The 25,309-nt window shown below is 55.8% G+C and overlaps 10 protein-coding genes across 10 annotated transcripts; 5 read left to right on the top strand and 5 right to left on the bottom strand.

The window, feature by feature from the left end:
- Positions 1-170: 170 nt before the first annotated feature.
- B0I36DRAFT_282358 (cytochrome P450) lies at positions 171-2,375 on the bottom strand. The gene is made up of 5 exons (XM_046151510.1): positions 2,111-2,375; positions 1,247-2,041; positions 829-1,143; positions 553-719; positions 171-456 (listed from the first exon to the last, which is right to left on the bottom strand). Exons 1-5 carry the CDS (start codon positions 2,159-2,161, stop codon positions 303-305), a joined length of 1,482 nt encoding a protein of 493 aa, XP_046019478.1. The 5' UTR covers positions 2,162-2,375; the 3' UTR covers positions 171-302.
- A 1,160-nt stretch (positions 2,376-3,535) lies between these two features.
- Positions 3,536-4,964, bottom strand: B0I36DRAFT_312810 (uncharacterized protein). Its single transcript, XM_046152550.1, has 4 exons — positions 4,206-4,964; positions 3,782-4,144; positions 3,643-3,718; positions 3,536-3,558 (listed from the first exon to the last, which is right to left on the bottom strand). Exons 1-3 carry the CDS (start codon positions 4,827-4,829, stop codon positions 3,659-3,661), a joined length of 1,047 nt encoding a protein of 348 aa, XP_046019477.1. The 5' UTR covers positions 4,830-4,964; the 3' UTR covers positions 3,536-3,558; positions 3,643-3,658.
- Positions 4,965-5,177: 213 nt separating this feature from the next.
- On the top strand, positions 5,178-7,618 carry B0I36DRAFT_312808 (uncharacterized protein). The gene is made up of 5 exons (XM_046152549.1): positions 5,178-5,374; positions 5,457-5,614; positions 5,681-5,980; positions 6,069-6,462; positions 6,548-7,618. The coding sequence occupies exons 1-5, from the start codon at positions 5,302-5,304 to the stop codon at positions 7,273-7,275; spliced, it is 1,653 nt and encodes a 550-aa protein (XP_046019476.1). The 5' UTR covers positions 5,178-5,301; the 3' UTR covers positions 7,276-7,618.
- Positions 7,619-7,833: 215 nt separating this feature from the next.
- B0I36DRAFT_345027 (uncharacterized protein) lies at positions 7,834-8,756 on the top strand (the record flags this gene model as incomplete). The annotated part of the gene is made up of 3 exons (XM_046156317.1): positions 7,834-8,190; positions 8,251-8,588; positions 8,618-8,756. 3 exons carry the CDS (start codon positions 7,834-7,836, stop codon positions 8,754-8,756), a joined length of 834 nt encoding a protein of 277 aa, XP_046019475.1.
- Positions 8,757-11,949: 3,193 nt separating this feature from the next.
- Positions 11,950-13,916, top strand: B0I36DRAFT_312796 (uncharacterized protein). The gene is made up of 3 exons (XM_046152548.1): positions 11,950-12,726; positions 12,879-12,993; positions 13,111-13,916. The coding sequence occupies exons 1-3, from the start codon at positions 12,022-12,024 to the stop codon at positions 13,644-13,646; spliced, it is 1,356 nt and encodes a 451-aa protein (XP_046019474.1). The 5' UTR covers positions 11,950-12,021; the 3' UTR covers positions 13,647-13,916.
- Positions 13,917-14,317: 401 nt separating this feature from the next.
- B0I36DRAFT_231284 (CrcB-like protein-domain-containing protein) lies at positions 14,318-15,373 on the bottom strand (the record flags this gene model as incomplete). Its single annotated transcript, XM_046149133.1, has 1 exon — positions 14,318-15,373. A coding segment is annotated over one exon (1,056 nt), but the record flags the coding sequence as incomplete, so codon positions are not given.
- A 1,478-nt stretch (positions 15,374-16,851) lies between these two features.
- B0I36DRAFT_392399 (uncharacterized protein) lies at positions 16,852-17,811 on the top strand. The gene is made up of 2 exons (XM_046161432.1): positions 16,852-17,375; positions 17,620-17,811. The coding sequence occupies exons 1-2, from the start codon at positions 16,902-16,904 to the stop codon at positions 17,689-17,691; spliced, it is 546 nt and encodes a 181-aa protein (XP_046019472.1). The 5' UTR covers positions 16,852-16,901; the 3' UTR covers positions 17,692-17,811.
- Positions 17,812-18,381: 570 nt separating this feature from the next.
- B0I36DRAFT_312789 (uracil phosphoribosyltransferase-domain-containing protein) lies at positions 18,382-19,769 on the top strand. The gene is made up of 3 exons (XM_046152547.1): positions 18,382-18,782; positions 18,909-19,008; positions 19,124-19,769. Exons 1-3 carry the CDS (start codon positions 18,606-18,608, stop codon positions 19,555-19,557), a joined length of 711 nt encoding a protein of 236 aa, XP_046019471.1. The 5' UTR covers positions 18,382-18,605; the 3' UTR covers positions 19,558-19,769.
- Positions 19,770-19,999: 230 nt separating this feature from the next.
- On the bottom strand, positions 20,000-20,435 carry B0I36DRAFT_358588 (uncharacterized protein; the record flags this gene model as incomplete). Its single annotated transcript, XM_046157989.1, has 2 exons — positions 20,000-20,353; positions 20,430-20,435. 2 exons carry the CDS (start codon positions 20,433-20,435, stop codon positions 20,000-20,002), a joined length of 360 nt encoding a protein of 119 aa, XP_046019470.1.
- Positions 20,436-20,857: 422 nt separating this feature from the next.
- On the bottom strand, positions 20,858-21,905 carry B0I36DRAFT_358587 (uncharacterized protein; the record flags this gene model as incomplete). The annotated part of the gene is made up of 3 exons (XM_046157988.1): positions 20,858-21,313; positions 21,375-21,407; positions 21,573-21,905. The coding sequence occupies 3 exons, from the start codon at positions 21,903-21,905 to the stop codon at positions 20,858-20,860; spliced, it is 822 nt and encodes a 273-aa protein (XP_046019469.1).
- Between the last annotated feature and the right edge of the window lie 3,404 nt (positions 21,906-25,309).

Below are 25,309 nucleotides of genomic sequence, written 5' to 3'. Positions count from 1 at the left end.
AAGGTTTGCAGATTGAAGCAGCCAGACAAGTACATGCCCTGGTGCAGTTGCTTGCCCTTGATACCATCACACGGGGCCAGAGCATATAGAGAAGTGTTCCCGCGTTGTGGACGAATATCGACACGCCGTTTGCGTCCCTTGGAATAGCCAGACTTTCTTGGCACGGTGCAAAACAAACAGAGTAATGTGACAGAACCGTTTCGTGTACAATTATAATGAGGCAGCCTTGGCTGTAGCTATGCTTGTTCTCGTCACAATGGGGCTTTAGCAAACCCCCCCAACTCGTTCCCTTCCCACCAACTTCACTTGCGTGGGGTCAGGCGTGCCCATAGCGGCGATCTCTCCCACAGATTGAAGTTCTTCTGCTCCAGCCAGCCCTCGGTCTTGTCGGACTTCTCGAGGTCAAAGTTGTACAGAATGCGGGCCAGGATAGTCCGCATCTCAACATAGGCCAGGCTACATTCCCAATGTGTCAGCTTGTAATCGGCAGAAGAGCGGAGGAGTTCGGACACGGGGAACACTCAAAAGAGGTAAAGTATAAGGATTACTCACTTCCTGCCAATGCAATTACGGGGCCCGACATGGAACGGCTGCAACACCTCCCGCACGTCGTCTGCGAATTCCTCGTCGCCGAGGAAGCGCTCGGGGCGGTACTCGAAGGGCTTCTTGAAGTACTTCTCGTTGTGATACATGGCCCAGTGGTGAGCCGAGACGACAGTCTGTGTGTAGTTTCAAAAAGTCAGCACAAATTCTGCCTTCCCAAACGAAGGACGTGTGCGAACGACGGAGGCCGATCAGTGTCAGTCAGTCAGTCGGTCGGTCACGTACCCCTTCAGGCACGAAATGCTCGCTGATAGTAGCGCCACCGGCGGGCACAACTCTGGGGAGGCCAGTGGCGACGGGAGGATAGCAGCGCAGCGCCTCGTTGAGGCAGGCGAGCATGTAGGTGAGCTCATTGACACTGGTGAAGTTGATCTCGTCCTCGGACTGGTAGCTCGACCGGACCTCGTCCGTCACTTTGCGCAGCACCTCGGGATCCTGCATGAGGTAGTAGGTCACGCCGGATAGCAGCGTCGCTGTCGTCTCGCTCCCAGCGATGATCAAAATGCCGGCGTTGGCGGCGATCTTGTTATTTGAGATGCCCTAGAATGAAAACTCGAGGCGTTAAGAGAGAACAAAAATGCGTGATGAGGAGTAGCTCGAAGAGGGTCAGTCACTCAAGGGGTGCGGGGCTGGAAAGGCCTACCCATTCCTCCTTGCGAGCGATCAGCCCGTTGATGAGGTCCGGACGCTCCTTGCCTCCTTCCATCCGGCGCTGGAGCTTCGCGTGGACCATGATCTCGTGCTTTGTTGCTTCATCACGAATCGAGGAAGGGACTAGCGTCAACAAGGCGTCTCGCAAGGCAGGGAATATACTCAGAGCCTGGAGGGCAGTGCCGGCGCGAGCCATCTTGAAAAAGAGCGACACCCAGGGGTGGTCCGAGGAAGTCTCGAGACAGCCAAACGGCTCGCCGAAGGCCAAGTCGCCAATGACATCAAAGGTCGTCCAGTTGTACCACTGACAGATATCCACCAGGGCCTCACCACCTTGGCAGTTCTCGTGGAGCCGCTGGACCAGCAGGTCGATGTACTTTGTGATCAGGGGCTGCTGCTCTCGCAGGCCCTTGTCGCTGAAGCCGTTGGCCAGCGTGCGCCGCAGCATGCCATGCTCCTCCCGGTCGGCGTTGATGATATCGATCGGCCGGTCCTTGATTGGGCGATAAAAGGCCTCGGACTTTTGGAACTCGGCCTGCCCTTTGGTCCGATGGCCTTGGATGTCCTGCCACGCCGAGACGGTGGCGAAGGCAAGCTCGTTAGGCGCGATCCGCACGACGTCGCCGTACTGCTTGTGTATAGCTAGCATGTCAAACGGGAGCGTCCCGCGCAGAGAGTGGAATATGTATCCCAGCCTCGTGGCGCGCATGTATAGCGGCCCCGGGAAGCGACTCAGGGGATGCAGCCATATATTGTAGGCCAGCTTTGCGACAATAAAGGCATTGCACTGTCAGACCGTCAGTCGCAAGTACGTGAGAAGTAGACTATCATCCAGGTTTCTTGGATAACAGCTTACCGAAAGCGCGATAGCCAGCGCCGTCAAGCTGAAACTGGGCATGACTGCCATGGCTGGATTTTGAAATGTGCAAAGAGATATTGGGTGACTGTCACAAAAGGAGTTTGGAACAAGAAGCCTCGAGCCGGCAGGCCCAGTGAAAACGAAGTCTGACCAGCAGTAGTCAAGCACGCAATCGCAAGTGAAGCTGAAGGTGTCGTCCCAGCGTGCCAGCTGCTTTATAGACGGGGATGAAAAGGAGAAGTTCTCGAAAGCATGGCGCCAGTGCGTAGGGCAGATGTGCCGGCCGCCTAGCTTGCCGGGCCACATGGTCTAAAGATATGATCCTGCTAGCGTTGCTGCCATAGCGTAGCCGGGATCCATAGGGGGACCTGATGGAGGCCACCAAGCGGGACTTCCGTCGAGCGGAACTTCCACTGGGCGGGACTTACGTGGACTCGCGCCAGTCTCCACGGAGCACGGGGTTGATGTTTGCATGATCTCCCTGCAGGGCTTTGGCTGATTGGCCAGGGCGTATTCGTATACACTAGTACGCATTGGCATGCGGCCACAAAAGCACATGCATTGCTCGCGTTCGTATTCCCTTCTGCAGTTGTTTACAGGCATGATCGAAATGCTTCTCAGAAGTCAGCTTACTTTCTTGCTCGCTTTCGTGATTTCCTTGTTAGCTAAACAATTCTTTGCATGTGCAGCCGTCACCATATCAACGCCATTCTGAGCTGAGCTGAAACCGCGACCAGGCTAAGAAGCTCGCTAATCATAATTAGGGCATGGCCTCCGCAGAAACCTTGGAATCTCCAGGGCAGCTCCCTGTCTTGAAGTTTGCCCCCTGTAGCCCGCCACGCTACCAGCGGGGTGGTATTGCACCGATCAGGGATAGAACCTTCACGGATGGGGACCAAACAGGGTCGGTTGGCCTACGAATCTGCCTCCTTTCTCCTCCAGGCCAGCTGCGGGCCGGACCCAACCGGGTACCTGAAATCGGCTTTTGCATTGCAGAATTACAGTCGAACAAGTTTCCAGCTGAGGCCAAATTGATGCGGTTCCATGGCTAGATTTGGTATTGTCAAGGTGTTTGGGTGAAGTCTGGCCCAGGACCCGGGGCAGAGCTGGCACCTGGGGAAGGGCCTGGAAGGCCCTGGCAGAACATGCTGATACGAACACGAGAAAGCAGCGGTCATTGGTTGTGTACCACACATGTTGCAACTGTGTCATTGCAGATTGCATCCGTTGCCGTTCCCGTGCCGCAGCCGCCGTGGAGCAAGCCTTCTACGATGCATTACTTATTCAATGGACGAGCATCAACAGTGCACCCGGTGGCTTTCGACCCTGGCAAGCCCTTGCCCCTAGAATGCGCGTTGTAGACCAGGCCTCACGTTAGGCTCCTATATTCTGACTTGTTCCACGACTCTGTTGTCGATCGCATCTTGGCAGTCGTCACCGGGAGGCTAATTCTGATTCTGTGAGCTTGCCGTTCAATCCCAAACAAGGAAACACCTCAGGCGCGATTGGGTATGAAGAATGTTGCTGACATCCGTGATTCTTACCTCACGCGACTTTGACATATATCTTTCCAGCTGCCCTGCCTGTGGCCAGCTTCTCATATGCCTGGTGATCGTTAGTTATACGTCAGTCAAACAAGGCTCTGGCGAAATTGGGATAGGGACTCACGAGGACCGCCTCCTCCATGGGATAGACAGAGTCTGTGACAATTTCTTTGATCCACCCTTTCTCAATCCACGAAACAACTTCGGCGGCAGATTGGCCCGAAGGGTAGCTGAAAACTGGCCGAAAAGCACGAGGCGTGCCGCCGAGCCAGACTGGCCACCAGTTGTCGAACTTGAACATTCCAAATGGACCACCCTCAATGTCTAGGAACTTGCCGTGTCGGTCCAGGTAGGAAGGCGAAGAGGTGTAGAGCTTTCTATCGCCCACAAGGTCGAAGACGGCGTCAAATGATTTGCCTGCGGGCTTGGCTGCAATGGATGACAAGTGCTGGTAAAGCGAGGAGCCGTAGGCTTTGTAGTCGACAACCTGATCATGAATGGCCCAGTTAGTGGATGTTCTGGATGGGAAGGTTGAGTGGTCTACATACCTCCTCTGCCCCAAGTCTCCTGACTAGATCTTCATTCTTGGCAGAGCATATAGCAGTGACATGCACCCCCATATGTGATAAGACTTGCACCAACACTGAGCCGACACCACCACTGGCTCCGTTGACAAGCGCCCGCTGGCCTTCGCGCAGTGAAGCAGCACGCAGGAGCACCGCTGTAGTCTGCCCGGCGACACCCAGGAGTCCAGCAGCAGTCGGACCGTCGTGCAGCCCGTCAGGTACCTGGACCACGGCATGAGCAGGGACGACGACATATTCGGCCAGGACACCGTCCCCTCGCCACATGCTCTGCACCATGGGTAGAGTGCCCGCAACGATCATGCCTTGCCGGATTTTCGCAACCGTGGTCTTGTGAGCGTCACCAGCCATCTGGACAACTTGACCGACGAAGTCCATTGCCGGGACGAAAGATGACCTGAAAGGTACACCCATGGCCATGACTTTGACGTCCCCTGGGTTGAGTGCTGCGTAGTTGACCTTGACCATGATCTGGCCTGTGAGGGGTACGGACGGCATCGGCCGCTCGACTTCAAGATGGAGAACGCCTCGTGGAGGACCCGTCCCAGCCCCGACCCAGGACTTCATTGTGGTAGGCAATGTCGACATCGTGATTGCTAGGTATTTCTGGAAAGTGGCCGTACAGTGATGAGGAGGAGTGTGCACAGGAACGTGGGAGTCGACTAGACTGTTTGGTATTCCTGCCCATCTTTATACCTGGCCCGATTCAAGACCAACCACGAGGATGAAATCTGCTTATATCATCCCGCAAAATGTTGTCTTGCTTGCATTATCAATGTACTCGTGCTCCCAGGCACACAAAGATCCACTTGCCACAAAGGGTAATCCCTCCCGCATTGGCGGCCCACCACGGAGCCATGCGGCTGCTGACACATCTTGCCATCGCGTCAGCAGTGCGGATACAACTGCCATTCTGATCCCTCCCCTTTTCCTGGCCCAACACTCTGCAGATTCCGGGCATACACTCACTTACACGACACATGTGGAGGTATCAGAGGAGCCGTTGAGACTCCAGGGAGACCGCAGCATCCCAGGAGAATCCAAGGACAGATGCTTCGACATGTCTGGTCGCACACCACGACACGGCCGTACAAGACACGGATGCGAGCGATGCCGCCGCCAGCACCGCAAATGTAAATGGCAGCTTGGACCCCATGGCTCGCGTGTGACAGTCACCACAGATGTACGACCTCGCTGACCAATTTGGAGATGCAGGCGACGAACAAAAACCCGTGTGCACGAGATGTCTCAACGCCAAGAGCATATGCAAGTACTTATCACATATCACTTTTCGACCCGAGAACATCACGTCGGGGCCCAGCGCGCTTGAATCGAAGGGTGTCGAGACACCGTCTTCATATACCAGGATCAAGGTATGTACCGTGCTTCGGGCGACTGGCAGTGGTCATGAACGCAACCTTTATTCTAAACTACTTCAGTTCCTTGCGCCAGGCAAGACTCCCGCCAGTTCTTCTCGAGCAGCGGAAACCTCCGAAAACAGCCCAGAGACTCGGGACCAAAAAGTATCTGGTCAACATAGTAATCTAACTCCCCAAGCCGATGCCTCGCAACCAGCAGATGGTGCTCGCAATAGTACCGTGGCTCTAGCCCCCACTTCTTATCCAGTTGACGGCCATCTAGAGCAAGAGGACTTCAAGTGGCCACTTGTTGGCAAATGTCAATTGTCAGCTGCAGAGGCCAGCCTCATGAAGTACTTTTGCCACCATACTGCTCCATGGGTGAGTACTCAGAACGCGAATCCCCTAATAACCATCACGTCTCCACAAGAGTCTAGCGATCAATTCCACTAACCACTGTCTACGCCAGATTGACGTATATGACGAACAACATCGGCCTTTCACGACCATAGTCCCCCGCCTCGCGCTCAACTCTCCTTGCATACTGGACCCTTTGCTCCGGCTAGCAGCAGCCTCATCGCATTTGCAGCCAGACATGATCACCCACCGGAAAGGCCTTGGTCTTCTGCATCTAAAGCACATGATCACCCCACCTGGCGCCGAGTCGCCCTTTGCAGCAGTCCGCGTCATGGCGGCCTTTGGCCTCGAGAAAGCTCGGCAGTTCACGACCCAAGACCCTGTCGAGTGGAAATCCACCTTTCACGGCGGCGGCGCATTTCCCGATTGGTATCCTGACATGCAGAATCATGATGTTGAGCAGAAGCAGGTATGGGACGGACTTTTGGTGCTCCTGTGCAGACTTGGTAAGCATCAACCTCCTACTCTGGTGCTGCACGCGAGTGATGTGACAAGTGCTCTCTGGTTTGGTGACCACTGACAAGTCATCAGTCATTGCGTGGGCTTTGATATCCCAGCATGGCGTCGGGAAGGTGGTGCAACTGCTACAAAAGCTGTCCGCATCCGTGGTCTCGAAGAATCCCGGAAAATCCGACGTACGAGCCGCGTGTCTTCGCTGTCTCGAACTGCTTGCTCGGTGCCTGAACCTTTGCTTTGGAGACACACCGGATGGTGAGCATGCCGCACGAGGTGCCCGACCTGCCGCCCAAACACGATTGACGCTACTGGACGACTTGCGCACATGGTACGCGAACCGCCTGCCTTCGCTGAAGGCCGTTTTTGAGCCCGACACCGACTGGCTTGGAGACGGCCGTGCAGGTGCTTTGGCTGCAACAGGAGCGAGCGATGCGAGGCATGCACCCCAGATTTTTACCTCGGCGGCAGGAATATCCACTGCTGTTCTTTACCACAGTGCAATGGCGCTGCTGTACATATACGGCAGATCAAAGAACAGTGAACGTCGAGGCGACAGCACTATGGAAGCAGACGCGGCAGTGGGCAGATGGCACTCCAGGCAGATCTGGTCCATCATGCAGGATCACGATCCAAGGTATATTAAATACTGGGACCCGTGCATGACGGCAGCGCTGGCTCTCGCTACTCAGCACCTGCCCAACGTCGGGCACGCTGGTAGAGCAGTCGTGGTGGAGTTCCTGTCCGGCATTGAAACGCTGGGGTGGAACGTGAACAGTCTCCGTGGCAGGTTGCAGTCTGCATGATATTACCATGCCGTAAGGCCATTGGCGGTTTAAAGGAGATGGACGAGCGGTCAACAACCCCCAGGAGGCTAGCAAATTGAACGAGAATGTGCATGCTCTAAAAAGCGAGAGTTGTGGCCGAAACGCGGCGGCACAGTGCATTGAAAGACCAAGAGTCTCATCAGAAGAAGCGAATCCTTGACAAGATGTGCAAAGCCCAGCTTCTGCTTGCAAGGGGTTTGTCTCTTGGGTGGGTTCGATGTCTTTGCTGCGGCTTACCCCGCCGCGCCGCGCCTTCGCGTTCAAGGTCCGGGGCGCGGCTAACCCCCGACTGTGGTTCCTGGGGAGTTTTACTCCCCGAGCCTTACGGGCGAAGCAACTCTATTTGTATCCGCTGCCCACTTCTCTTGTATCGAATAGTCCTGAACCCAGACTCCTCATCACCAAAAAGTACATAGCACCACTTCACCGACGCGCCGCATTTCTGGAGACCCATTTGCAGCTGGCTCGTGGAGCATCTCGCCTGACCCCGTCGGTCTAGAAAATTAACCCGCCTCGAAACATTTGTCAAGCCCTACAATGCCCAAAGACCAAGCTGCATCGCAGCTGACCCTCTTCCGCGGCTGGGACGAGAAGGGCAGGCACGTCTGGTCGCCCTTTGTCATTAAGCTTGAGGCGCGCCTGCGGTTCGCGGACCTCAAGTACACCACGGCCGTCGGCTCGCCTCGCACAGCGCCAAAGGGCAAGATCCCGTACCTAGACGTCACGGACACGCAAGATGGGGTGACGAGCCAGTTCAGCGACTCGTCGCTCATCATCGCCGATCTGATGGATGCGGGGCTGCTGCCGGCGCTGAACGACGACCTCGATGCCGTGCAGAGGTCGCATGATCTTGCATTGCGGGCAATGTTGGAGGATAAGCTGTACTTTTATCATGTGGGTTGCCGGGCGGACCTTCGACCTTGTTGTGAAGAGCACTGACAAATTCCCGAATAGACAAGAGAGCGCTGGATTGAAAACTACTACACGATGCGCGACTACGCCCTCTGGTCGGCACCGTATCCCGTCCGCGTTGTCGTAGGGCTCATGGTGTACCGCAAGACAAACGCTATGCTGCACGGTCAAGGAACGGGTCGCTTTTCTGCCGACGAGATTGCCAAGTTCAAGCTCGGGATATGGACCAGCATCAATGACTTGCTCGTCGAGTCTAGATCAGGAGGAAGCGCCGGGGCCGCAAACGATCGGGAGCCATTCTGGGCGTTGGGTGGTGAGAGGCCGACTGAGGCCGACTGCACCTTGTTCGGATTTGTTGTCTCGGTGATGACGAGTACAGCGTGAGTGACCACTTACTTTGTACCGTCAGGTGTGACAAGCACATCTTGCTAACACCTCAGGATAGTGGGCCAGAGTCGCGCAGAATAGTGCAGAGGTTCCCGGTCATTCTGGATTTTGCAAGCAGGATACAGGACAAGTATTTCCCAGACTATGAGAAGTTTATCTGAAGATCTACAGAGAGGAGTGCTAGTATCAAGACAAATGATATCAACCGTTTGGGAGAACTACACGCGGGTGGGTTACCGCCACCGTGTTGCGCTGCCAGTGCTGATGGCAGCTTTCTGACCAAGTTCAAGTAGAGTGGCATCGCGGGCCATCAGCTCAATCTCAATACTCACCGGATCGTCACCGGCATTCTTCGCGACGGGCGGTGCTGCATCGTGTGCCTCAATCGATCAAGGCGACCTCAACCTGAGGGCGTACCCCCCACTGAAGCAGACCTGCAAAATGCTCACGGAAACCCGAGAAACTGCCTTCAGTACCAGTGTCACGATGAGGGCCACATAGCACCTTAGATCGTACGGCTTGAATATTTATGGAGATCTGCCCCATGACATACGGGCAGCCATGAGATGATGACATTTTGAAAATAGGCAAAGGTCTTGGCCGCTCGCCATCACAACCCACCCCCAGACCCCAAAAGTTGTGCTGCAACAGTTGTCAACGAATCGAGTACTAGCAAGAGTCAATTCTTGTGACGGTTACGAGTATCCAGCAAGGGATTCGCCACAGTTCGAGCTTGGAGGTGGCTGACCGTGATTAGGGCGGCAGGTATCCAGGGTTAGATGCATGGTGTTGAATGGCTGGAAATGCCGTCCCGTGGAACGGGAGACGAGCCGCTGGACTAGCGAAAGCTTAAGTAAAGAGTTTAGAGGCGCTACACGCTGGGCAGCGTCGTGTTTATCTGGCCCCGGGTTAGACTGCTCCGTCTGCATAGCTGATGCGAATTCATTCAACTTAGCTGAGAACATGCCCGCTGGGATGCGTTGAACCTCCCTGTGCGAAAGGTGCTCCGCCTGCACATGATACGTCGAAGTTGACGAAGTTGACGTCAAACGCCGCGGCTCCAAAGAAACAAAGGATATTTGCCAACAATCAAGATGTGGGCCGTAAGTGGCTATTGTGTTTGGTCAAGTGGTTGCAAGAAAAGCCATGCCAGCGAGCAGCTGGCTGGACGACGAACTTCGCCGTGCATGCCCCTTGGAGTAAGAGGTATCCTTCGCCGCTCTCCGTCGGGAACATTGCTCATGTGGCGTGATTTTGACAACCTGTTCGACCGCTCCACGATTCAGCTGCTGCAACTAAGAGTACGCTAATGCGGCCTGTTGGGCCCAAGATCGAGCCTTACCCAAGATTCTAGTCAGGAGGCTTGCATGGCTAACTAACAATGGTCCAGTGCAAGTCCACGTTCCACTGGTTTCCCCGGTGAAGGCCCCCAATGCGAAGCTTATCGGGCTTAACCACAAGCGTTGCAGATGTATGGGGCGAGCCTGGGGCGAGGCGTACAGGCGCATTGCATCCCTCAGTGCCGCTGAGTCCTCTGGTTCAAAGAGTCTACTTTTGCATGAAGGGTTTTGTGGCAGTATCGTGCACCAGCATCTGTCACACCTCTTCATTTTTCACCATGATGCGCTCCCTCACGTTTCTCGCCTTGCTGGCGCCAGCCGTGAGCTTGGTTGCGGCTTCGCCCCTCGAGCCTAGAGCTGACTCCTTTTGTGTCGTTGTCCAAAAAGCAGTAGCCTTGCTGAAACAACAGGCCGCGGCGACCAAGTTCTGCGTCTCGTATCTGTCTATCACCACCCCAGCAGCGGTGGTGGTACCTACCACAGTTACAGTCACCACTACTACGTAAGGACAACCTGCAGGCACAACACAGAAGGCTTATACTTACATTAAACGAGGGTCACGGCTTTTGCGACGGACAACCCTTGCGTGACCAGTGCACCTCTGAACAAGGCTCGAGCACCCGAGGCTGCAGCGAAGCCACGGAGAGGTCTTTCACATATGCCCGACGACGCTCAGTCATCACGGCATGAGAAACACTCGGCTTCTCAGCACGACGAACGAGTGATTGCCAAGCCGGCTTGTTTCGCGGCGTTCAATGCCGCTGCCGCCATCTCCTCAGCCTGCAAGTGCCTCTCGATTCCGACGCCGGCGACTCCAACAGCTTATGTATGCCTCCCCTCACTCCCCGAACACCGAAGGGCAAGCCGACAGTGGATGCTGATCCGACTGTGTTGATTGACGTAACAGGAGACGACGTTCGCGACACCAACGGTTTATCCCACAACGCTCGCCATCTTCGATGGCATAGGACGCTATGTCCAATATTCTGGCGTCTTCGATAGTGACTCGCCTTTCACATTTACTGGCAGCCCTGCAACAGCCGCACTCTTCAAATTCTCGGGGATGGGCCGGACTGTGGCCTGGTCTTGTCCACAACCAGAGCTCTCCTCACGATCGCCGGCGAGGCTGCACCTGTCAGACTCAACTGGGTGGGCGTCTATGATTATCTTTCAGTCCAATCCATTTTGCTGGCTGATGGCACTGCCAAGCTCTCGTTCAAGGGAGACCCGAGCGGGGCCTACCTGACTCGAGAGCCCTTTGGACCTGCCCGGCCGCTCTTCATGACAGCAACTGGCGCCGACAACATCTGGTACGCCACACACAGCTCAGACACCAGCCAGCAGTATTTAGACCTGTACGCACGAGCGATGTAGATGTTTGGGCTTCCAGGCATGGGGAAACATTGGGAAGCTCCCGTGGATTGTATCGCTTGCCCTTTACGGTCCAGCTTGTTGTCGCATCAGGCTGGACTTGTTATAGATCGGCTGTATTCACACACATCGGAGATGTATGGCGTTGCATTTACAAGCATTCAAATGTGGAAGACACCGTTCGGCCGTCAAGTCACGGATCAGAATCCACGGAACCCTGCTTGATGGTTTTTCGAGATCTGACATCTCGCATCCTCTCCGAACTCGTCGGCGTATTTGACAATCAGCCGTCGCTTGCATGATGGATACAGCGCTATTCGCGACCGACCCCTGGTGAGGGAATGAAACTCTGCGAGGTGAGGCTTTGTCGACCCCAGGCGAACCCTTTTGGATGTGCGATAGCTTTTCGTTCTAAGATAAAACCACGAATGTGTAAATGGGTTCGAAAAGTGTCGATGCACAGCCTCGTCGCTTGGAATCTGGCTGACAGGAGTGCTAGAACAGCGACGTTGCGTGCAATGAAGCTAAATGTATGGATTAGGCACCAGCCCCCACCCCTCCCGGATCACACAGCCGGGATGCAGCAGCCTTATCGGGCTGACGGCACAGCCCACCCCATCCATCATCTTGAATCCTCCCAGGTCGGGCCACCACCGCACCGCCAAAAGCCTCATCTTCAGAAGGAACCATCTTCCGCAGGGCTCTCGACGATGAAATGGATGTTGTGCGTCCTCTGATAGGCGACGCGCGGCCCGTCCCGGCCGGCGGCGGCCAGCAGGCAGACGACGACGACGACCTTCCCGCCGCCTCCGTCTCATGGGCCTCGTGCTTCAAACCCCCCGACGCCATCATGACACCCGCCGAGGCACAAGTCGCAGCAGTCTGCCCAGCGCCACGGGGCACCGCAGAGGACAGACTGCTCAGTGCTTTGCGCGCACGGCCGCCACCTCCGCCAGGGCCGCAGCCGCTCAAGCACGGCTCGGTCGTGACGGGGCTGTACAGGCGGGACTTTTGGGTCGGCCAGCCATCATCATCATCATCACCGCGGCTCGCGGTAGCGTCGGCGGCCTTGTCGAGCTCGTTGGCGTCGATTTACGCGAGCGTGAATGCCCGCAGCGCCGGCGCGGAAGTGCTACTGCCAGAACCGGCAAGGATCCTGGGAGTGCGCGAGGCGGACTTTTGTGACCGCCAGGTGCTGCATTATGCGTTCCAAGCGACCCCAGAGGAGATTATTGAGAGCGATCGAGACTGTGGTGATGTTGATGATGTTGATGGTGCTGGTGCTGGTAATGAGTCGTCACGACTGTTTGACACGCTCAAAGCCTGGGAAAAGGCTGTCGACTGTGCTGCGTCTACGCGCGGGCCGCCAGAGGAGGGGATTGTGTATCTTCAGGCCGAGGACAACGTGATCATGCAGAAGGCAAGTCAGATCTACCTTTCCCCCTGCAGACTGGATGAATCGCATTACCAGGTGAAACCTGTCGGAATGGGGGAGCGACATTTGTAATAAGGACCTGGGAAAAGACAATGAAAAAGCTTTACCGGCTGATTCTCGACATCTTACTTCCACAGATATTCAAGAAATTGATGAACTTGCACGGCCAAGAAGTCGACATCGCGGACGATGGGGAGAAGGCAGTAGATATGTACATGGCCAATCCCGCCCGGTACAGATGCATATTGATGGGTGAGTGCGCCTCCTGACGTCATTCTTGACATGGCAAACCTGTCAAAACACCGGCGAGCGCTTGATTTTCTTAGTCTCGGAGACTGACTTGAAGCTTGACCTCCTCGAAACGTCAAGACATGACACTACCCACGATCGACGGCATCGAGGCGGCCCGCCGGATCCGGGCCTTTGAGAAGGAACAGCAGCGCAAACTCGACCCCAAGAGCCCGTCCGCGGTCATCAGACCAGCCGTCATCATCGCCATGGCCATCACCACTGACTGGCACCAGCCTGTATATGAGCCCGAGAACATGTGCTTGTTCGACGTGGTGGTGGTGAAAACCAGACTCACCCAACTACTCGTGCCGTTGCTCCTCGGCGGGCCGGACACGAACCTGCTGATCCAGCACGGCGAGCTGACCGAGGCTGAGAGGCGCGCCTTCCCCCGGGTTAAACGGCACCCGGGCTTCTGGAGGGTACAGCGGGGAGGAGTAGGAGCGGGAGGAGGGGGAGGTGCATGTGCGAGGCACAGGGCCATCGTGGAGGATCTGCGACAGCGGGTACGCAAGATGGAGGAGGCGAGAAGCTTCCCGCCAAACACGTGGCTCGACTTTAAAAACAGCCTGGAGATCAGAGTGAGCGCTGTGAAACACGCAGGAGCCCGAGAATAAGACTGCACATCACTGTCATTGTGTATGAGGCATCACGAAAGTAGAGTGCAGTCTTTGTAAGCTTACAGACACTGTCGGGTGCATACACAGAATACTGCGCGGAATGGGATCAAGATATACGCCCGCATTAATACTGCATCCGACCGACACGCATCTCGCGTGTGCCGAACCCAGTCAGGCTGCGCCAAAGAGTCCCTCTTCTTCTTCTTCTTCTTCTTCTTCTTCTGGTGTGGGGTATGAGTCGAGCTGCAAGCAGAGACCAGCACGCAAGCCACTTTGCCGTGGGTAGGCTAAGTATATGAACGGTTAGAGCAAGCCTGCCCGTTTGGACAGTCGGCGTCCGTCGCGCAGGCTGTTGTCCGCAGGTCATTTGGGCCTAGGAGCTGGTCGCGCACGCCCGGGGCCTCGTTCGGTCTGGAGTAGCAGTAGCATGCTCGCAGCGTGCGGTTCGACTCGGACCATGGCGTCCTTCCCGCTACGGAACCGTCTCTCCTCAACGTCTTAGGCTGACACGGAGACAGTCATGTTGAAAACAAGAGCAGGCAAGACTAGACCCATGTTGATGCGATCCAAATGACACGGCAGGCGGGATACGTATTGAAGATGTGTGATTGTATGTGAAAGGTTGCCAGTAAGCATTGCGCTGGCCGCCTCTTCCAGGAAGAAAGCCTCTAATGCACACACTGTATCGTTGCAAAGCCCTCCGTCCACCTTAACCCACCAATCACCGCGACCATCACGGCCAGCCCAGCCCCGACGCTCGCCGCACCATACACATACGCGTCCCGTCTGCGCAGCGAGACGAGCTCCGCGGCCCACGTCGACACAGTCGTCAGACACCCGCAGAACCCATCCTCGATGCCCTGAAGTGCCTGACAGCCCAAGACGCCACCAACAGGGACATGTTGTATATCCCATGCCATGCCCAAGACCGCCGTGCCGAGAATGTTGACTGCAAAAGTGCCCCAGGGAAACGAGGCGCGGCGCTTGTTGAGCCAGGCCGAGATATAGAACCTCAGCAGACAGCCCAGGGGCGCGAAGACGAGGGCAAACGTCGCGGTGCCACGCCAATACTCGTCGTTGTGCGGTGGGAGTGCGGTGAGCAGGACGGCGCCGAGCCAGCATCCGAAGGCCAGGATCACGGCTGTGCGGTCGAGAACCTTGCTCATGACGCGAAATGAGATGGACGGCGTGTAAGACCCGATAGCGATGGCGAGGTGTGCGCCCATGGACAGCCCACTGAGCGACAGGGAGATCGTGACTATGAGGACTGCCAAGAGGGCCATGAACGAGTACCCGCCGTTCCTGGGTATTGTGGTGCTTTGGGGTTCGCCGGGTGGAGGGAGATCGTTGGACAAAGCGAGGAACACGTCGCGCATGAACGACGAGAAGGAGGTGAAGGAGCCGCAGAAACCAGTCGCCAGGCCGATGTACAGCGGGATGGTCTTCTTGACGGCGAGATGTGCCTTCCTCGCGGCGAGTATCGCTGCCGGATGGTCGGAATCTTTCCGAGATTCGCCGCCTGATGATCTGAGGATGCCCCATTCGTGCAGAAACAGCTTGCGATCTTCTGCGAGGAAGCCCATGACGAGACATCCTGCAAAATTGGGCCAGAGGGAGCTGAAGATGGTTGGAGTACCGGGGTACGTGGTGAGGGCCTGCAGTCCCAGGCGGGCAAGGGTGCCGAGAATGGCGAAGAAGCCGAGGTACGAGATGGTATAGAGCTCTGCAAGCGGCCCGGAGATGGTGGTGACCGGCGGCCTGCCGGGCGTACCGGGGGGTCCGGCCGGGTCTGGCTCGCGGTTTGGCTGGGAAGACGGAGTGCCAAGCCGGGCGGCCGGGACCGAGCGCCGGGGTTCCGCTGGTGACTCGAGCGGCGAGTTCACCTGGGCGTCTTCGACATTTGAGAGGTCCTCAGGCAGCTGGTAGCCCCCATCGACAAGTGACTGTGTGCGCGATAGATGGGCCGTCGGGCGACGTCGATCCGAGGATGACGACGCGCATCCAGGTTTAGGAGACTGTGCACCAGGCCAACTGCCCTCGTCATGCTTGATAGGCTTGGCGCCGCTGTGAGTCTCCGTCACAAGTTCAGCGGTCGCGGGATGCATGATGCGGATCAGGACATCACAACTGCTGCATCATGCTTGGCTGCGTGTGCAGTGCTGTGGCATCTCGACTGGTGGGAAAGTCGCGTCCGGATTGAGCCGTGGCGCGAGAAATGGATGCAAGTGCTTGGGTGCTTCCCGCTTATGTAATCAACATCTCGGCTCCATTGCGCCAATCCAAATTCTGTATGCTATTCCCCAGAACGGCACAATATTGCTGAATCACCGAGATTTGCAGCTGCTGCTGTGGGCGGCGTATCTGTGTGCCAACAATGATATATGGTTGGGGCGTAAGCGAGGAAATTCGGTACCTAGATTGCGCCTTTAGACTCCAGGTTGGTGAATTGAGTGAGGCCGTGTGTTACCTTGTGCTCAGGATGCAGCCAGCTATCATCAGCGTATGTCGTCTGATAGGAAGCCCCTTGGTTCCCTCGTGTTCAGGGACTTACGCATGACCACAAACGCAGAATCCCACAGGATTTTGTCGTTGGTCAATCTGAAGACTTCCACCGCGGATTGAGCCAATCACGGCTCCCCGCTTCGCCATGCCGACTCCATATCACAGTACTGCCCCCGGAGGGTCACAGGGCTTTTGCGAAGAACAAAAGCACCCCCACATTATTATTCAGTTGCATATGATCCTTCCAAAGCCAGGGCTCAATCTAAAGGATTCAGGTACAGGGCTGAGCCGCTGCCGAAATCGGCAACATGCCTGGATTGGACAATCGCATCTGCGGTAGCATCCGTCCTGCAGGGCTGGCCTGTATTTCAGGATCGCTTGCTCATCTGTACAGCCAGTCAGAAGTTGACCACGTTGCATACCCATCTTGATCTCAGAAGTCCGATTCGGGAATTGATGTCAAGCTCAGAAGTACTCCGCCGCCTGCTCGGCTGAGTGTGGTAAAAACACTCACGATCGAACTGAAGGGGATGTCCTTCCGTTCTGAGTGGCGGCCCGCAGAGATCTGGCTCTAGACTTATACGTACTATTAAGTCTTCCTTGTACATCTTGCCATCGAACCGGGATGAGAATTCAGACTATAAAGCCAGCACACTCGCCGTACGGACAGATTGAACATTTCCTCACAGCGCCCTCCATCTGGACATTCCACTTCTACGGCACATCACCATCCAAACCATTACTTCGAAAATGCATGTGACATTCCCCGCCCTTATGGCCGTTGCCACCTTGGCCAGCCGCGCCGCGGCCGTCGACGTCGGTCTTATGGTCGACCAGAATTGTGCGGGCGTGGCTGTCTTTTGCACCGGGGTCAACCCAAACACCTGCTGCGCCGACGGCAGGGATTTCTGGGGCGCGAAGCTGCAGTACATACCTAAGGAATGGAACCTTGAGTTGCGGGCGCACAGAAGGGACAGCAGTTTATGCGGCCCTATTGTTGAGATCGGGGAAAGCCGTGGCTCAGTCGCCATGTGTCGCCCTAGCGCCTCTAAACAGGTGACCGGCTCGGGGTATAGTTTCCGTAACTGGAAGCGGGAGGACGAGGTGGCAGAGACTGTGGGCGCCGATACCAATGGGCCGTGCCAGCGGCCTGATCTCCTCCGCCTTGGCGACGGTACCGAGTATAATCTCACGGAGCTGTCAGATGAGCAGTACAATGAAGTGGTAAGTCTTCTCTTGCCTATGAGGAACGAAGAATGGTCGCCTCCACCCCCCTCCCCCCCTCGCACCCGGCCCGCCCCAATGAAATAGGCAGGCGACTCCTTCAACTTTGAAGTGCTTGGTGGAAATTATTTGGCCTGTGGGAAAGACAACGTCTAGGCGACTTCCGTGGAAAGTTTGCGGAGCCCTGGCGACTCTGACACCGCACTGTTCCCGTTGGGTGATATCTAATTCACTTTTCTTGTAGCTCGAGGTCAGCATTGCCGATGGAGGAGTCACCAACGAGGTCCCGGAGTACATGGCGAAGTACCGCCACTAGAGGGCTGACAGCGTCCTTCCTATTGGCATCATGACTGCCGACTCGAGGCTATAATGGACATACCGAAATACGAAAGTACGGGAGAGCAGAGGACAGATCAGATAGAGCTATCATTCCTCGTGTGTATACATACACATGCAGAGGCGTATCATCTATGACTGTTTCGAAATACAGGAACAATTAAGGCCTCGAAGTCCATGTAGACCACGATGAGGTGATTATCGTGCAAGGCTCAAACAAACTTGGCTCTTTCAGTGGGTTCTTTGTTCAAATTACTCGGTGCGAACACAATCCTTGCCCTATCAAAGCGTTGAAACTCTAACCCATGATGGCATCACGGCCCTGACTGAGGCTGGTCAAAAATTCAGTAACCAGCCCCTTGCGGGGTTCGCAATGCCATGGACCTCAAGCTGTACCAGGACGTAGTGGAGCGGAATGAGTTGCAAATGAAGAGTGCAGACGACTACGATTTCCGCTGCCACACCTAGACTGGGATGTGACATGTGTTGCTGCGATGTAAATGCCCATAGCCTTAGTGGTGGCTCTGGGGTGTTTCTGCTCAGCACAGCTAGCAGGATTGACCCCTCTCGTTCATGCAAGCGACGGCAAGCTCCGAAAGGGAGGTGAGCTTATAAGTTTGGCGCGCGGCCTGCCCGGGGCTCGGAGCTTATCTATTCTGACCTGCTTGCCCCTCACCGTTGGGGGAGCTCCATCATCGCCACCACTTGCGTGTCCCGCCGTCTACAAGCTTTCAATCGCGTCTTGTCAATTACCTTTGACACACTACGTCCACCACTCGCGGCTTGATATCCCGTAGGCTCGTGCTCGCGTAAATCAGACGGGTCAATCTGCCGAACAGAACATTGCTTTTCACCAGATTTCCACAACCGCGGCGAAGCCTTATCGCACCAGAAATGACGCTGCCTCCCAACGTACACGTCTCGATCCACCCATGCGTGCTGGCGAAACTCTCCAGGCTGCGGTCCCAAAGCACCCCGGCGCGTGAGGTGAAGACGCTCGTGCACGACATCGCGAGCATCATTGCCTGTGAGGCATTTGCCACCTCACTGACGGCTGCCGATGGGCCGATGGTACGGTAGTTGTCTGCGTTTCGCCTATCATTGTCACCACCGGGAACTGGCGCATGACTGTCGAGAGCCATGCTCTTGGATGAGTGGCGCTTGAAGATTCGTACTGATGCTTCGCTTGTATGGCAGGACACGACGCCCATGGGCTTCGAGTACACCACCACAACGATAAGTCCGCGGAGTATCTCCCTCGTCCCAATTTTGCGATCGGGCTTGGGGATGATAGAAGGTAAGCGGCGGTCTTCGGACTCTATAACCCCATCACCCATCTCCCGCCTGCCCACGCCTTCCAATACCATCGGCGATTGCATCCTTCATCACTGTCCACTGACCGCTCTCATCAGCCGTCCAACAACTCCTACCCGACTCGGTCCCAGTCCACCACCTGGGCCTCTACCGTGATCCCACCACACTCACATCGGTAGAGTACTACAACAACCTGCCAAACCACCTGGCCATCTCGCCCTCCGCCTCGGCCACCTCCCCCGAGCACGCCGCCGGCGGGCCCTCGGAGCTCGCCATCGTCGTGGACCCCGTCATCGCGACGGGCGGGACCTGCGCCGCCGCGATCCAGACGCTCCGCGAGTGGGGCGTCCAGCGCATCGTGGTGCTCAGCGTCATCGCGGCCGCCGAGGGCCTGAGGCGCGCGGCCCAGCAGTGGGGCGAGGGCACGCAGTTCTACGTCGCGGGCGTGGATGCCGAGCTGACGGACAAGGGCATGCTGAAGCCTGGGCTCGGGGATGTGGGAGATCGGCTGTTCTTAACCATCGGGAAGTGATAGGGGGTTTATCGGTTCGATATATAATATATAGCTATATCTCAAAGGGTACTGGCGAGGTGACGCGTCGTTCAAGTATGAATGATAACATGCAGCCTGCGTGTGACAACGACACCTTGCCATGTCCATAACTGCCGATGATCGCAGGTCTTAGGGTGAAGACCTTCACGCTCACCATCTCGAACGCTGTCCATAGGATGAGTCGAAATCCAGGGAAAACTTCTAGGATCCATCGATTGCCGATCATTTATCGACGTGCCACGGGCCAGCAACGACCTCCTTTCCCATTTTCTCCGTACCGGCGCCCGTGCTCGCAACAGAGCCCCTAAACCACCATTCTAAACTTGAGCTTGTTCCGAAGCTCATTCTGGGCAGCAAGCAGCGGTCTACGAAGGTTACGAGGAACGCGCCGCTGACTTCGCCGTTGTAACAAAGAGCTTGGTCAATTAACCATTGCAATGTCCTCGCAGTGCAGAGAGTGGGAGTGATTGGAGACTGTCTCTGTGCTTGCCATGATTTCTTTTATCAGATGCGCGCCGCCCATCTCGGCGCCAGTGAGGAAAGCATTATTGGTCGCTGCGAAGCGGATCAGTGTCGGGAGCAGCATGAAGGAGGCGACGACCGTGTTGACTTCGTCCTGATCCGGGTTGCGTATTGTGCCGAGCCCTGCAGCAAGGTATAACAGGAATGCCCAGCCGACGCTGCCGCAGAGGCTTTCTAGCTCAGTGGTGCCATTCTGCACGTTCTCGGTGAACCGCAGACGGTCGAGAGGCAGCTTGGCCTCCTCCTTGCGACCCTCGACGATAAGCCAGTAAGGGTATTATGGCGTCCACGGGATCCAGGCGAGCAAGAGGACTACGGGAATCAGCTACATGCATGTCGGGATAATCCAGCCCTTATCTGAGGTTTCCCCGGCGTAGGCTCAAGACATGCCTATGTCCCAGAGGTTGCCAAGAGCCATGACCATCATGATGGACCATGAGAGGAGGCTCCTGATGGCGCCAGGAGAGATCCCAGCATTGTATGACTGGGTCGGGCTTTCGATAATGCCGATGGCGGCGTATGCGATGATCCGACCGACTCGAACACGGCGACAACATCATTCTCATGCGCGCAGATGGCTTCGACGCCTAGAGATGCACGACGTCCGTGGCCGACCAAGCGGTGAAGCTGCACTATATCCTTGGCAAGGAGCCCGCAGGGTAGATTCATCCATCGAAGATCCATATCACTACCGCTTTCACCCTAAAGTATAGCATCAAGTGATCCCCACGAGAGCATAGTTGTGCTACATCTCTATCTACACATTGGCAGAGCGGTAGGGCTCAAACTTGCCGTCGCCAGGATTGCTACCTAATGTAGCGAGATTGTCTGTCGACACATTCCGCGATACGTCACGGGACGTATCGCACACAGCGCCTGGTGGCGACGGCACCATCAAGGCGTCGGTGCACGGCATATCCCCCTTTCTGCTCTTGCTATACTTGTACTCGGTCTCGACCTCGTCGGGCGAGATCCGGACGAAGCCACCGCGACCACCCCTGCCCGACTTCCCTCCGCTGCGAACCTGTCGGTCTGCTACGAAGCGCAGGACGCAAGCGACAAGGGCACAGCCGGCTGCTACCCAGTTGATCACGTACACGGCCAAGCCCATCTGCGCCGTAATGGATATTTCGTCATCGTCGGCCTTGGCTACGAGCGAGCCGTAGGTGACTTGCGCAGCAACGGCGACGGCAATGGAGCAAGCGGCGGCGATCTGTGCCAATAGATCGTCAGTCGTTAGCAAGAAAGGGCCAGTTCCTATAATTGCGACTTACTACAGCGAAGCCCGCCGGGAGATGCCTCGCGAGCTGGATTCGATAGAGTCTCACAACCCGCGCTAGAACGCTGACGCCTAGGGCAGCAATACCAGCGATGTACAGGATCCAGAGCCAATTAGGGCCCTTTCTTACCCACTCAAAAGCCTCCTTACCCGCGAGCTCGGGACGCAGCTGTACGCCCCAGAGACTTCATACGCTCATCATACTCCAGATCTCATGGCCATTCTTGGAGCAAAAGTCAATAACCAGCCTACTGTCAGCCAGGTAGCTGCCGCTACAGTAGTTGAAGAGGTATATCTGGAACACCTGCTTATGGCGCTGGTAGTCGTTGACATCAGGTAGGCTGACGAGCGCGATACCGCCAGCGGGGTTCAGGCGCGTCTTGGACGCATCAATGGTTACGAACTGTAGCGCGGAAAGGTGATTTGGGTCCGAGTGGATCGAGAAGATAGGGATAAGCAGGAGGAGTACGAACGCCACGCCCTGAAGGGCTGTCGAGGCCACGCTGGCGAGCCTACCGTCTTTCATTACGAATAAGTTGGGTGGGGTGCACCGGCCGCGTTTAAGTAGAGGAGTCCAACGGGTCTAGAAGGATAGGAATCGGGTATAAGACCAGAAGCGTTGAGCTCTTCTCTTAGTGGGCGGGACAGCCTTCTATTAATCGCAATCATATCTCCCCTCAATCTTGAAACATCTAAGCTGAAAGCTTTGCTCAGCCTCGTCCAACGTTCCGATGGGGCTGAAGGCTCGGCTCAGTCTTATAACCATCCAAAGCGGCTGAATGCCTAGAGCCGAGTCCCAGCGCCTTCAATGCCGGAATTAGGAATTGCCGAGACGGTACTCTGAGCAGTGCGTCGCGAGCTGAATCCTGTCCGCGTTACATGCTAAGTTGCGTCTCTGCTTCCATTGGTTGACTAAGGCAATTATTATGGGTCTCAAGCTTCCTGTGGCCGCGGAAAAGACTTTGGCCCGACAGAAGACATGTTTCTTAGTGGCAATTACTACACGGGCATGAAGAATTGCTACCCGGGCATGACTCTTACACGGGCATGACCTTTTGCAGCCTCTGATTGGTCCATCCCTTTTTGTTAGTGCATCTAGATTCTGCCAACGCTTCCCTTGTACCTCGGGATTAGCTCTCCACCACGACGATCGACGAGACATATGGAAGCTATTCACTAGCTAGCTACTACACCAATTACCTCTTGTCGCATGTCAAGCCTACTGATAATGATTGTTCGTGAAAGATACCATATTTGTCAAGGTCCCAGGGCTCCAGGCGTGGTGTGTTAGGCCCCCTGCTGAGACCAACACTCAAACACACGCTGTATCAGGAATATCCAATAGCCTCATCTTCCAAGGCATCTGCATCACAAAGCAGGTCATTCCTTTGTGCTGAAATTGGTCCCCTCTTTCCTTCTTTCATAGTCAAATCAACTGCCCCTTTAACCATGCGCTCATCCGTGCGTGCGACACTCTTCCTGTCGCGATCAAGGCCGTCATTATGTCCCAGCCCGGCTCTCGATCTAGCTCAGCAAGCAACCAACGACTTCGAAGCTATCAATTACGTCCTCGAAAACGACAGCGGCAGAACCAATCTGAGAGTTCAAGACCACCTTCGTCTAATAGCACAGGGACGAGCATTGGCCCACACTATGGCGTGGGAGACGACGAGGCACTCTGTAATGCTTTCGCCTCGTACCCAGAGACCTTCACGACCGCTCCACGCCCCCATGGATCGCGTGGGCTGAACGAGCCACCATGGGAGCTGCGATTCGATCATGAGATTCACCTATCGAATGATTTCCCAACCCGAGGAAGACGGTCGCAACGAGTAAGAATGCCTATACCAGGCCCGGAAATCGACCAGCCACCTGCCTGCTCTCCACAACAATCAGCACAAGAACAATTCTCTCCAACAAGACCCCAGTTTCAGTCCGCCCTTAGGCTAGTGCGCGAGGTGATTGGGACAGATCGAAGACTTACCATCGAGCTCGTCCGGTCATACGAACGAGTCCGCCAATGGCGCGAGATATGGGGCTACTCGCCGCTCAGTTCAACTCCATTCGAATCATCTCCGCCATACTCGCCTCCCCGAGAAAGGCACTCTCCGCCTATCGCCTCGCCGCCCTCGCCCGACCACCCCTTGTCGCCTGTCCCTGACCCGATCCCGAACCCACCTATCCCAGACGACCCAGCGCCGTCAGCCGAAGTCCTGTTCGAGTGGGTGAATACTTTCGCGAAGGCTAATGGCTTCGGTATTGTTCGACGAAATGCCTACTCATATAAGGGTCGGAAGATCCGGTACTCTTTCCAATGCGATCGATTCGGAGAACCACGCCCCTCAGAGAGTACCGGTATTCGGCAACGGAAGTCTCGAAAGTGTGGTTGTAAATGGATGGTCATTGCCGAAGCACTGGAGGAGGGTAGATGGCTTCTACGACACCACGATAATTCCGAGCATAGCCAGCATAACCACCGGGCCAGTATCAAACCATCCGCCCATCCCTCCCACAGACGACTCACTACACCTATCAGGGCAACAGTCGAATCGACAAGCCGTCGGGTCGGAATTCGGGCCCGTGACGTACGCGCGATCGTCCTGGAGCAGCATCCCGAGTCATCTTTTACACGAAAGGATATCTATAACGCCAGGTCTCGTATCAGTCGAGACAAGTTGAGCGGCCACACTCCTACTGCAGCACTGATCAAGCTGTTCGACGAGATGGAGATTCCCTATCTTGTTAAGTGGGCGGATGATGAGCCAAACCGCCTCGTCGGTCTTGTCTGGACCTTTCCGTACTGCCTCCAGATGTGGAAGCGGTTTCCTGAGGTCATCAGCTTCGACAACACATACAACACCAACCGCTTCAAGCTTCCATTATTCCAAGCAACAGGACAGACCTGCCTTGGTTCTGTCTACAATGCGGCGTTCGGTCTGATCGACAACGAGAGACGGGAGGGGTTCCAGTTCCTCTCTGAGAGCATTCGACAGATCTCAGAGCAGCACTCTATTCGCCAACCGGACGTTATCATTACTGACTTCGACGGTCAGATGAAGGCCGCCCTGAATGATCAGTTCCCTGATGCACAGCAGCAGCTGTGCATCCACCACATCAATTCTAACGTCTTGCTCAAGTCAAAGCAGAAGTGGGTCAAGGGCCAATGTAGCAGTAGTAGTCCCGACAGCAGCAACGGGGAGGACTACGCTCCACAGGCACAGGCTGAGCTCGGCCCGAAAGACGGACAGTTGGTCAACGCGCAGACAGCTGAAGTCGTCCCTCATAGCCATCGAGGGGTTCTCATGATGTGGAAGGTCGTCTTGTTTGCGGAGACAGAGGAGGCTCACGAGAAGGCGTGGGGAAGCCTCTGTAGGGAATTTGACGATCAGCGGGCCATCCTGCGGTATCTCCATGGAACCTACATGCCTGTCAGGGCGCAGTGGGCACGATGTTTCATTCGCAACTATCGCAACTTCGGCATACGCGTCACATCTGGGACAGAAGCAAGCAACAACAACATCAAGAGCTATCTCCTGAATGGTATGAGCAATCTCTATCGGCTTATCGAGGCTATGCAGGACATGATGAAGGACCAGGAGCGAGATTTCAACGACGCCTGCGCAGCGGACGAGGTACTTACCGCGCGAGAGTACATAGGGTCCAGCTCGGAGTATCTAGGCGAACCCCGGACAGCACTCTCTTCGAAGGGTCTCGGGCTTATCAACAAACAATATCGGCTAGCAAGGAAAGCAATGCCGACGGGGAAGAATCTGTTCCCTGACCCCATTGGCGATTGCAGTGAGGACTGCTCGGTTTCGACCGAGCTTGGAATCCCCTGCTGCCACACAATCTACTCAAAGCTGGTGAGTGGCACGCCTCTCACCAAATGGGAGGTCCATCCTCGGTGGCGCCTACGAGAGCCATCCTCTC

This window comes from Microdochium trichocladiopsis (genome assembly GCF_020744255.1).
Source record: "Microdochium trichocladiopsis strain MPI-CAGE-CH-0230 chromosome Unknown B0I36scaffold_1, whole genome shotgun sequence".
NCBI lineage: Eukaryota > Fungi > Ascomycota > Sordariomycetes > Xylariales > Microdochiaceae > Microdochium > Microdochium trichocladiopsis.
Note: the sequence above shows the minus strand (reverse complement) of the source record. Positions and strands in the feature narration are given on the sequence as shown.

Bases quoted from the DNA above. Each gene is read 5' to 3' on its own strand.
- B0I36DRAFT_282358 (XM_046151510.1), bottom strand. From the start codon at position 2,161: ATGGCAGTCATGCCCAGTTTCAGCTTGACGGCGCTGGCTATCGCGCTT. The intron at 2,042-2,110 runs GTAAGCTGTTAT...ACGGTCTGACAG, and splicing joins CGCTGGCTATCGCGCTTTCG to TGCAATGCCTTTATTGTCGC. The intron at 457-552 runs GTGAGTAATCCT...TTGGGAATGTAG, and splicing joins CGTAATTGCATTGGCAGGAA to CCTGGCCTATGTTGAGATGC.
- B0I36DRAFT_312810 (XM_046152550.1), bottom strand. From the start codon at position 4,829: ATGTCGACATTGCCTACCACAATGAAGTCCTGGGTCGGGGCTGGGACG. The intron at 4,145-4,205 runs GTATGTAGACCA...ATTCATGATCAG, and splicing joins GGAGACTTGGGGCAGAGGAG to GTTGTCGACTACAAAGCCTA. The intron at 3,719-3,781 runs GTGAGTCCCTAT...AACGATCACCAG, and splicing joins CCATGGAGGAGGCGGTCCTC to GCATATGAGAAGCTGGCCAC.
- B0I36DRAFT_312808 (XM_046152549.1), top strand. From the start codon at position 5,302: ATGTCTGGTCGCACACCACGACACGGCCGTACAAGACACGGATGCGAG. The intron at 5,615-5,680 runs GTATGTACCGTG...AAACTACTTCAG, and splicing joins CTTCATATACCAGGATCAAG to TTCCTTGCGCCAGGCAAGAC. The intron at 6,463-6,547 runs GTAAGCATCAAC...ACAAGTCATCAG, and splicing joins GGTGCTCCTGTGCAGACTTG to TCATTGCGTGGGCTTTGATA.
- B0I36DRAFT_312796 (XM_046152548.1), top strand. From the start codon at position 12,022: ATGGATGTTGTGCGTCCTCTGATAGGCGACGCGCGGCCCGTCCCGGCC. The intron at 12,727-12,878 runs GCAAGTCAGATC...TTACTTCCACAG, and splicing joins ACAACGTGATCATGCAGAAG to ATATTCAAGAAATTGATGAA. The intron at 12,994-13,110 runs GTGAGTGCGCCT...CGAAACGTCAAG, and splicing joins GTACAGATGCATATTGATGG to ACATGACACTACCCACGATC.
- B0I36DRAFT_392399 (XM_046161432.1), top strand. From the start codon at position 16,902: ATGCATGTGACATTCCCCGCCCTTATGGCCGTTGCCACCTTGGCCAGC. The intron at 17,376-17,619 runs GTAAGTCTTCTC...CTTTTCTTGTAG, and splicing joins ATGAGCAGTACAATGAAGTG to CTCGAGGTCAGCATTGCCGA.
- B0I36DRAFT_312789 (XM_046152547.1), top strand. From the start codon at position 18,606: ATGACGCTGCCTCCCAACGTACACGTCTCGATCCACCCATGCGTGCTG. The intron at 18,783-18,908 runs GTACGGTAGTTG...CTTGTATGGCAG, and splicing joins CGGCTGCCGATGGGCCGATG to GACACGACGCCCATGGGCTT. The intron at 19,009-19,123 runs GTAAGCGGCGGT...CGCTCTCATCAG, and splicing joins GGGCTTGGGGATGATAGAAG to CCGTCCAACAACTCCTACCC.